Source organism: Bactrocera oleae, chromosome 2 (assembly GCF_042242935.1).
Source record: "Bactrocera oleae isolate idBacOlea1 chromosome 2, idBacOlea1, whole genome shotgun sequence".
In the NCBI taxonomy this organism is placed as follows: domain Eukaryota; kingdom Metazoa; phylum Arthropoda; class Insecta; order Diptera; family Tephritidae; genus Bactrocera; species Bactrocera oleae.
This window is the reverse complement of record NC_091536.1, coordinates 76174422-76185453: the sequence shown is the minus strand read 5'-3', so window position 1 is coordinate 76185453 and position 11032 is coordinate 76174422. Positions and strand designations below refer to the sequence as shown.

The 11032-nt window shown below is 31.7% G+C and overlaps 1 protein-coding gene across 1 annotated transcript; it reads left to right on the top strand.

Moving 5' to 3' along the window:
• The first annotated feature begins 313 nt into the window (after positions 1–313).
• Positions 314–3077, top strand: LOC118682857 (carbonic anhydrase 2). Its single transcript, XM_036372776.2, has 6 exons — positions 314–625; positions 1907–1997; positions 2080–2345; positions 2408–2558; positions 2627–2706; positions 2769–3077. Exons 1-6 carry the CDS (start codon positions 461–463, stop codon positions 2886–2888), a joined length of 873 nt encoding a protein of 290 aa, XP_036228669.2. The 5' UTR covers positions 314–460; the 3' UTR covers positions 2889–3077.
• Positions 3078–11032: the final 7955 nt, after the last annotated feature.

Below are 11032 nucleotides of genomic sequence, written 5' to 3'. Positions count from 1 at the left end.
AGCTTCCCCGAACATTTCTACGATGATGTCCGTATGTCTGTATGTATGTGTGGATGTATGTGTGTGTGTGTGTGGATATATGTGACCCTCTTATGACTTTTAAACGGCTCAACCGATTTGAATAAACTAAACGGCATTCCAAAGGGTTTCATTGCACTTGAATTTCGTGTGAGTATGGACCCAATCGGACCAGTAGATTTTGAGAAATCTCAAAAAATTTTGAAATTTTTTTTCGAATTTCTTCCAAACGACTTGACCGATCAACACCAAAAACTAATCAGCTCTAAACCTTGAAGAAACACATCGTTTGCCGCAAACCGGGTCGAAATCGGTTGATTTACTTGCTAGATATCGAAAACGAAAAATTTCGAAGAGCTCAAAAGCAGTGAAAAAAGCGAAATTTGCAAACTACTTTGCTTTTATTATGTAATTATTGTTGAACAAGTTTTATTTAGTATTTATGCACATGTTGTTTCTTTTTTTCAATTGCATTTGGTTTTTCGCCCGCCAAATAGCGGTTCAAACCGCGCCAGAGTGGGATTACCGTGATACAAATAGATGGATCGCAGATTATCCAATTTTTGGTGGTTCACAACAGTCCCCGATCAATTTGGATCATTATACCGTAAGTGTTGAGTATTGCGTTCTTGTAGTTCATCTATATTTAACTACACCACGACTCACTATTAAAGAATTGCCTGAATTTATTTTATGGTTCCTGAAAGTCTCATAGATTTAGGCGCTATATTCTTGTTTAAACATTTTGGGGAATCATAGAGTACGATTATTCGTATTAAATTAAAAAATAGTACAGGACAGCTTCGATTCGTCAATTCCCTACTCGCTATTATTGCGCTCTACTCTCCTTTTTATTATATTTAATACGAAAGCGCAAAGAGGCAGAATCGATTAAAATTGTATATACATATATGGTTAGTTTAGTTTATTGATTTTTACCAGTTGTTTGTTCTATTCGCTATTACAAAAGCTTTGACGAGTCGAATAAAGTTATAGCATTGTAGAAATGTCTATTAGGATTTAATTATTTTTTTTTGGCGATCTACTCCATTTGTATATAATGATGGCACTTTCTGTGTTTATGCAAGTTGCTGGTTTCGTTCGATTCGCCAAAGCAAATATTTTATTAATTGCCTTAAAGTTATCATTATAGTCGGATTAAGCTTCCGGCTTAGATATATCAAACGTAAAAAGTCTGCATGAGATATGTTCTCTCCTATTTATTCCCTATCTTAAAAATATATCAGAAATTAGATTGTCTGAGAACAAAAAAATACTATTTTATAGACGCGTGAGCAGCTAAAGACTTCAAAGTGATCTCAATATAACTCAATTTCACAAAAAGACATAACTAAGTTTCGGATAAACCTACATCATAAATAAACTTATAGAGCAACGTCTAACTCTCAAAATTACTTTCACTATTATCTTCAAGAGTAACAGTGTTTAAAATAATTCAGCTGTGTTAATATTTTAAAGGTATTCCATAACTAAATGAAAATAATTTTACTATGCGGACTGTTATTTTTTTAATGTCATCACGTAAGACATAATTGATTCTATGCCATAAAATTTGCATAAATATGTCATACTTTGCTAAAAAAAATTACCCACTTTCGAACATAACCAAACGAAGACTTTATGGTACCATAGATCTATATATATACTGACATACTGGCACATAGTTAAGTCTGTGCGTTTCTTAATTGTCAAATTAGCAAATTGCATAATTAATATATTTACGTGTCACCAGTTTTGAGATGATATATTAATTCAAATTACTGATCTATTAAGTGACAATATGAAATGATTTAATTTTTTTAATTACGTACATATGTATATAAATTTTTTTTCATTTCTCATACTCTTTGATTGTGTTCACTTTCAGTCCATAGGTTCGCTTAAGCCGGCTTTGAAGTTCAGAAACTATGCGCAACCATTCGCTTTCCCACTCACGCTCATCAATAACGGTCATACAGGTATAATCCATACATTTGAAACTCTTAATAGCAACAACAAATTTTACGACTGAATTAAATAACACTCTGTCACACTTAACAGCTGATATAACACTGCCTGAGACTGTACGTGGACTGCGGCCAACTATTACAGGCGGTCTGTTGGATGGTGTCTACGAAGCGCAGTCGGTGCATTTTCATTGGGGTGCGCCAGGTGATATTAGGGGTTCGGAACACACCGTAAATGGTTACCGTTACGATGTGGAAATTCACATTGTGCATAAAAATATGAAATATGGCAACGCAGAGGAAGCAATGCAGTATCCAGACGGTTTGGCGGTGTTGGCCATTATGATTGATATTGTGGACGTAAGTGCGGGGTATAGCTGGAAATATTATTTTGCGTCATAATAAATGTATGTCTACCATAGAATCCGCAAACGGATTACCCAGGGCTGAATATAGTTTTAAATGCATTATCCAGAGTGCAGGAGGCCGATACGAATACAACTATAATTAATCAACTCGTCTTGAATGACTTTTTGGGCGATGTTTATTCCAGAAACTTTTTTGCCTACAGAGGTGGGTAGCAGATATACTCGTATACTTATATTTCTAGATTGAATATAATGAATACTAAAAATTTTCAGGTTCACTTACCACACCACCATATTCGGAAGTGGTTACATGGCACGTTTTTCCCAGCCCACTTTTTATGTTGCCTGCAATGGTAAGCAAATGTGAAAAGTGCTAAAATGAAATTTTTTTTAATGCTTAATCGCTTTCTTATAGATCCAAAGATTCTTCGAACTGAGACAGAGAAATGGTGCACCGTTATGGGACAACCATCGCCCATTGCAAGTGTTGAATAGAGGTTCGGTTTATCGAGGCAAAGGCAGAGAACGTATATGATATATATCTCTGGTAAAGGTACATGGGCTGAAAATTTCCGGGCCTCACACATAGATGGCGCTAGTTTTATTGAATTCGCCTAATTTACTGACCTTCAAAAGAAAGCTGTTAAAATTTTATTACATTTTTGAGTTAAGTTTGCGAGTTATTGTGCTAAGAGTTATTTTAATTTTGTTATTTTAAAAACAATGTGTGAGAAACAATTTCGTATTTTAATTTACACTGCTTCTTGATGGGAAAAAATTCTGTTCAAGCGAAGCAGCGGCTTGACATATGTTGTGAGATTTCAGCACCATCAGAAACCGTAATAAAACGTTGGTTTGCTGACTTCAAAAACACAGTGGGCGTCCAAATGAGCCTTTAACCCGAGAAAACATAAAAAAAAATCCACAAAATCGTTCTGAATGATCGGAAAGGAAAATTTAAAAGAGCGAGTATGCTTTAGGCCTATTTTGGTCAAAAGACAAATCGTTCTACAAAAGTTGTATTGAAATGTTGGAGTGGCGCTGGAATGATTTTGAACAAAACAAAACGTGTTTTCTGTGTTAGGGACTTTTCAGACCATATATATACTTGACCCAGCAATAAAATTATATTATATCTTTCACTTATGTGCGCTCACTTGCGCATATGTGTGGGTATGCCTGTGTGAGACACCTACTTTTCGGCTACCGGAACCGCTACAAACAGGCCTGCAACAACACACAAAAACATATGTAGACAGATTTCGGTGCATTTATGATTGTGTGTGTATATATGTAAATACGGTAAACTACGCCATTATCTCCACATATTGCGAAACAGAACCCATGCGAACAAGCCTAGGCGTTTTTCAGGGGTCACATGCACACATATGTATTGCTGTCAGCGTGGTCTGATCTCTTTGCAATTTCAGTTGCTTCCGGCCGATTACGTGCATGTGTGTGTGTGTGTGCGTGTGTTCTCTCAGGCTCCGCTATGCTAGCCGGCTTGGCGTTACTCTGTTATGATTCTTGTATATAAATTGATTGCAGTCTCCAGTGCAGTAAAGTTCTTTAGTTAATCGCACTAATAAGCGATCTGCAACGCTCGCTGGAATGATCGCATTTTAACTGTATTTAGTTTAGCTTTGTCGACTTCATCGCTTTATTGAGCTTCGGAAGCAAAATTTATTTTTAAATGAAATTTTGCAGTTTACAGTTATTGTTTTATAAATAACTTACGTGTAAAATTGGCGCTGAAAAAACCGTTATTTCTTTAACTGCAGCTATTGGCTGGTAATTCCTGCATTTGCTTTTGCATATCAAATAGATAATTATAGTTATATTGAAATAGTAATATGTGAAAATTAAGTAAATAAATAATATTATGAGCGTTTTCAAAGAACCTTAAAACCGTGAAGAAGCAAATAATTTAAAAAAAAACTGATGTGAAATGAAGTATTACAAGCGAATATAAAATAATATAATACTAAAAAATTATTTAATTTATTTATAGTTATTTAAAAAAAAAATTTAAAAAATTAAATATGAAATGAAATATTATAACGAAAAAAAAATAAACGAAATAAAATATTCTTTCTTAAAACAAATATTAAATATAAGATGTGATTTTTATTGTTATAATTTATAAAACATAAAATATAGTAAATTTAGTATTTATTTGTCAAATATTAATAATCAAATATAAAATGAAATATTATAACTTTAAAACGAAAAAATAATGAAATATTAATTCAAATAAAAAATATATCCTTTTAATTACAATTGTATATAAATTAAATAGGATATATTAATTTTTATAATTTTAATACAAATATTAAAAATTAAATATGAAGTAAAACATTATAGCTCTTGAATGAAAAAAAACAATTAAATTAAAATAAAATATATGGTTTTTAGTTTTATTTTTATAAAAACAAAATATTAAATATGAAATGGGAAATGTAATATTAAAATTTAAAAGAAAAAATTTGTGAAAAAAAATTAAATAAAATACTTTTTAAAATTTATATTCATAAAAAAATATTAAAACTTAAATTGAAATGATATATTAGAATTTTCAAAAAAAAATATAATAATCAAAATAGAATTAAATAAAATATTAACATTATTAAAAATATTTTGCAAATAAAAAATTTCGTGTTTTATAAAGATTTCAATAATTTTAATTACTAATAAAATTGCGCGAGAAAATTAAAAAAACAAATAAATAATATTAAATATTGCAAAAAAAAATAATTATATCCATGAAACGATTTTTAAATTTAATAAAATTTTAATTTAATTAAATATTATAACGTTTAAGCAAAAAAAGTTATAAAATAATAAATTAAATAATATACATATGTATATACGAGGTGTGTTCAAAGAAAAAGGTGAATTTTGTTTTTTCGCGGGCTGTGTACATTCGATTATCGATATTTGGTTTTTGTTATAATCGTACACATATGTATGTTTATCATGTGCTTGAATTAGGAGCCAATTTCTATTAGAAGTTTATTGTTGACAACAGAACAAAACACATTAACCGTTCTTCAATTTTTGACTTTTGAAAGAAATGGATCAATGAAAATGTAATAAATTTTGCCTTAAAAATGGAATAAAGTGCTCCAATGGGCTTGCAATATTGACTGTGGCATTCGGTGAGTCCACTTTGTCTCAAAAATGTGTTTATAAATGCTACAAGCGTTTTACAGAAGGCCGAGATGATGTTGATAACGATGAGCATCCTGGAGGTATGACCACTTCAACAAGCGAAGAAAACATTGAAACAGTAAAAAAAATTGTTGTTGAAAATCGTCGGATCACTACTCGTATTAGGGAAGTTGCAAAGGATGTTGGCATATAAATCGGCTCATGCCGGGTTTGCTCAAACGGGTCATAACTGGTGACGAAACGTGGGTATATGGTTATGACATCGAAACCAATGACAATCATTCCAATGGAAGTTGGCAGATGAACCAAGACCGAAAAAGGCACGCCAAGTTCGATAAAATGTGAAGTGTTTGCTCACTGTTTTCTTTGATAACAATGGTGTGGTGCATCATGAGTTCCTACCAAAAGGTCGTACAGTTAATAAGGAATACTACAAGGAAGTTATGCAACGTTTGCGTGAAGCAATACCGCTCAAACAATCGGAGTTGTTGAAAAACCATTAAATGCTTATTCGTGATTTTTTGACCAAAAACAAAACCGTAATCATGCCTCAATCACTATATTCACCAGATTTGACTCACTGAGACTTTTTCCTGTTTCCAAAACTGAAAAAACCAATGAAAGGAAAGCATTTTGCCACAATTGATGAGATCAAGTCAGAATCGAAGAGGATTGGAAAAAGCGTCAGCACAATTGTATTGTATTATATCCGAGAGGGATTACTTTGAAGGGGACCAAATAGATATTGATGAATAAAAAAGTAATTTTCAAAAAAACACACTTCGTATGCATATATTATTTTAATTTAAAAAATATTAAAAATTAAATTATTTAATAGAAGTTATTTTAGATATTTAAATATTAACAAGAAAACACGTTAACTTCGGTTGCACCGAAGCTATAATAGACTACTACTACAGACAAAGGGTTCCTTAGAAGAAATTAATCCCGATCAGTCAGCTTGTATGGCAGCTATATGCTATACTGATCAGATCAGAAACATTTCTTCGGAGATTTCATTATTGCCTGAAATAATGATCCGTTCCAAATTTCGTGGAGATATCTCGTCAAATGAAAAAGTTTTCCTTGCAAACACTTGATTGCGATTGTTCAGTTTGTATGCCGCTATATGATTATTTATGTATATATTTTATAGGGTCACCGACGTTTCCTCCTGGGTGTTACAAACTTCCTAGAAAGTATGTTTTGGATATCGGTTGATGAAAACCAGGCGGTGGAATTGCCAAGGTGTCGCCCGATCAGGGTCCTGAGCAAAAGTGTGAAGCAAATGCTTGTGATCCGTGAATGTCGTGGCATGTCGTGCTTCGAAAGCACCCGTTCGCATAGACTGGCTTCTGGTTAAAGAAAGCCAATGGTTCCCAGTGTTGTCCGCGTCTGTGTTGATGAACGGCGCCGATAGCATACTGGGAGGCATCAGGAAATATTGCCCAAGAAAGCGTTGTGTCTGGCTATACTAATATCGTTGCTTTACGTAGCTCTACTTTGCATCAAATTTACGATAGAAATTTATCATGCCGAGGAACTCACACAATTTTCGGATCGTTGTTGGACGAGGAAAGATAACGATTGCGTCTACTTTACCTGGAAGAGTTAAGATTCCTGTTGCTGAGATGCGGCGACCCAAAAAATCCACTTCGGACAAACCAAAACGGCACTTAGCGGTATTAATTACGATACCATACTTAGTGAGCTTTTGGAAAAGCAAGAGAAGGTGACTGCGGTCTAGTCCCCATGTTACTCGTCGATAAATCGTTGGGATATTTGCGCAGCATTTCGGAAATTCGAAAAGACCGAGCTGCAGTTTTGTCAACATCTTCTTTGGTGAGAGATATTTGATTAAAAGCGCGCCCCCAAGATCAATGGTTGAAAATATTGTTTTTCCGGTTGGATTGGCAGTAAAGTCTACGAGAACACGAACCGGATATCGGTCTGGCAATGTACGGGCGTTAATTCGTCGATAATCTCCACAACTATTTTTAACCAGGTGAAGCGGAGATTTTTGTCGAACTATGCTTGGCAATTTTGATTGTCCGGCTTTGTTAGGTTAGGGAACTCCTCTAATGATCTCCCATATAGGGTCGACTGGCAGTACTTTAATTTCCGAAATGATGTTGGATGCTGATAACTTACATGTGACTTTTAGGCCAGTTATCGAGTCGATAAGTCAGATGTTCTTGAGATCGGGTAAGATGCCGAAATGTGCCAAAAAATCTGCGCCAATAATAGGTTTCGTAATGCCTGCCACTACGAAGTACCATGTAAAATTGTTGAGGCCACGGTTTAGTGATAGAGTTATGCAACCGTTCGTGTTAATCGTACACCCATTTGCTGCTGTGAGATTAGACTTGACTCGTTCCGGCGACTAAGGTGCGAAAGACTTGGAAAAAAAGCAGAAATCAGCGCCAGTATCCACCAGAAATTGGATTTTGGTGGCACGATCTGTTACGAAGTGGCGGTTTGATTCGAGTGAGGAGCCGTTAACAGCACGTGTTGTTGTTCGGTGCTGAGCAAGATGTGCGCGAAAAAAAGCGATGACAAGAACGGGAACGAGATATCACTTGTCTCTAAAAACTGGAAGCTAGCTCATTAATTAAAGTTTTGACACGAGAAATGCGTGATTCGACTGCTGATGTTGCTGCTGGTTCTTGGACCGAATTGATTTGTGCTGCTGGTAATGCGATATCGCGTATTTTGTCTACAAGAGATGCAAGTTTATCGAGATTCATGTCTGCTTGGCATGCAAGTATAGATTGCGATGTTTTCGGAAGTCTGCTGAGACATTTAGTGCTTAGAATGTTATCAGTAACAGCGTTGTCGAGGCTTCTGGGATGGTGGAGAAATTGCGAGAGTTTTCTATCACCCAAGGTCTCTCGATACAGAAGCTGATGTAGTCGTGCTTCTCGAGAGAGTGTAAGGCGGTCTGTGTTATAATGTCGTATAAGAAAATTAAATATTATATATTATATTGTAGCTCAGCAAACAAACAAAAAATCGTAATTTATAAAATTTAGTTAATTATAATTACTTTCAAAACTGCTCGAAAAAATTATAAAAAAATAACTATAATATTAAAATCGTAAAAAAACAAAAATTAGTATATCCATGGAAAGATTTTCAAATGATTTTTCTTACAATATTTAAAATTTTTAATATATTATATTATGAATTTATTTCAGTACTGGATTTTTTATGAAATGAAGTGAAAACAAAGAAAACTATTAACTTCGGTTGTACCGAAGCTACAAACACTTTACAAATAAAAAAGATTCACATACAAGGACTTGATTTTGATCGATCGGTTTACATGTCAGCTATATGCTATAGTAGACCGATCTGTACAATTTGATAATTCATTTCAAATGTCGTGAAGATATCTTGTCATAAGAAAGTTCTGCACAGAAGAACTTAATTTTAATCGTTCAATTTGTATATGCTATTATGCTATAGGAGTCCGATATCGGCGGTTCCGACTAATGAGCAGCTTCTTGTAGAGAAATGAACGTGTGCAAAATTTCAGATCGATATTTCAAAAACTGAACTAGTTCACTTATATACAAACAGACGGATGAACATTTCTAAATCGACTTAGCTTGTCACGCTGATCATTTATATATGTAATTTTTTTTCCTTCTGCAATAATATATTATATGAAATGAAAGTTAATAAAATATTAACAGTTTTAAAAATGTGTATTATCTAAATAAATACAAGTATATAAAAATTATGTGTCCGTTGTTTGTCCGCAATAAACTACTAAGCTACTGAACCGATTTTAATGAAATTTCGCACCCTTGATCCAATGTAAAAGATAAGATAAATTATATCCCAATTTAAATGAGTGAAATTGTTTTATTACAAATTATTTGTTTATTATATGACAAAGGGTTATCTGTAAGGTTCTAACAAATGATGCTGTAAGGTAATTTTTCCGCCGGATTTAGTTCATTACGCTATATTACAATAAAAGTTAAATAATGTCATATAAGTATATATTACAAAACATTAAGTAATTACACACCATTCAAGTTTTAATAATATTTAATGTATACTCTAGCCACAGCAACGCGTGCCCGAATCTTCTAGTATTCAGTATAAAATTAATTTTTTTTTAAATACTGAATACTAAATTTTTTCTAAATACTTATTATAAAAATATGAAGTGTTTTAAAATCACACAAAAAGTATATAGAATATTTCTATGATATATATTTCTATATCATATATATTTCTTGAAAAAAAACTGTAAAGATTTGAATAGCATTTTATTACATTAAAACAAAAAATATTGATTTAAAATTAAATTCATGAAATATTTTTAAATATTGTTAGTAACTGAAACATTTAAAAAAAAAAAATTTTTTTTTAATTTTAATTTAATTTTATTAAATATTTACCTAAATTAAATTAAAATATTATTTCTAAATTAACTTCGGTATAAATTTTTAATTTATGTACAATTTATTAAGAACTGAAAATTTTAATTAATATTTTACTAAGTTAAATTGCAATATTGTTTCTAAATTAATTCCTACAAAAATTTTAATTTCCTTTTAATTTTACTAAAAATCGAAATTGGTTTTAACTTGATATTTTACTAAGTTAAATTAAATGTTAATGTTAATATTGTTTTCTAATTTAATTCAGCAAATATATATTTAATTTTTTTAAAGTTTTTTTTAAGAATTGAAAGTATTTTTAAATTTATATTGCTTAAATCATGCAAAAATGCAATTTTGTTTTATAATTTTTATTAAGTATTGAAAGTAGTTTTAAATTGATATTTTTCTAAATTAAATTGAGATGTTGTTCTAATTTAATTTCTACAAAAATTTTGAATGTTGTAAAATTGATTGTAAATTTAAAATATTTTTTTATTTCTTAAGCAAACGCTAAAAAGTTTTGATTAAATGTAATTAATTTTTCTTAAATATTCATTTAATCTTTTTTTTTTTTTTGATTTTACTCTGTTTATATTCTACATAGTAAATAAACTGATATATATTAATTTCTAACATAAGATATTAAACTTTTAGCAAATTAATATCAGTCCAGTTTCTCAGAATAATTTGTATAGAATATACTTGAATTAAATTAAAGGACGTTTTCTCATAAATTAGATAAAAAATTCTATAGAAATAGCAATTTGCTTATCTTTATACTTGACTTACCTTATATGTTTTTAATTTTCTGAGAACCAATCTATAGATTTTTATCTTTTTCAGTAAATGCTACTTTTGCTATTTTAAAAACAAGTACGAGAAACAATTTGGAGAGAAACACAAAAAAATTTAAAAATCGTTCTGAATGATCGGAAAAGAACGTGTTGGCTTTATATTGCATTAGTATTTGGCCATGAGAAAGCTCTGTTCAAAGTGGTGGCCGTGTTTGCTGACTGTTGACCAAAACCAGCAATGTGTTAATGATTCTGAGCAGTATTTGGCCAAGTTTAAACGTAACAAACCGGAATTTCTGCGTTGATATGTGACA

Coding starts and splice junctions, on each gene's coding strand:
- LOC118682857 (XM_036372776.2), top strand. CDS start 461: ATGCACATGTTGTTTCTTTTTTTCAATTGCATTTGGTTTTTCGCCCGC. Junction 626..1,906: donor TCAATTTGGATCATTATACC/GTAAGTGTTGAG, acceptor GTTCACTTTCAG/TCCATAGGTTCGCTTAAGCC. Junction 2,707..2,768: donor TTTTTATGTTGCCTGCAATG/GTAAGCAAATGT, acceptor GCTTTCTTATAG/ATCCAAAGATTCTTCGAACT.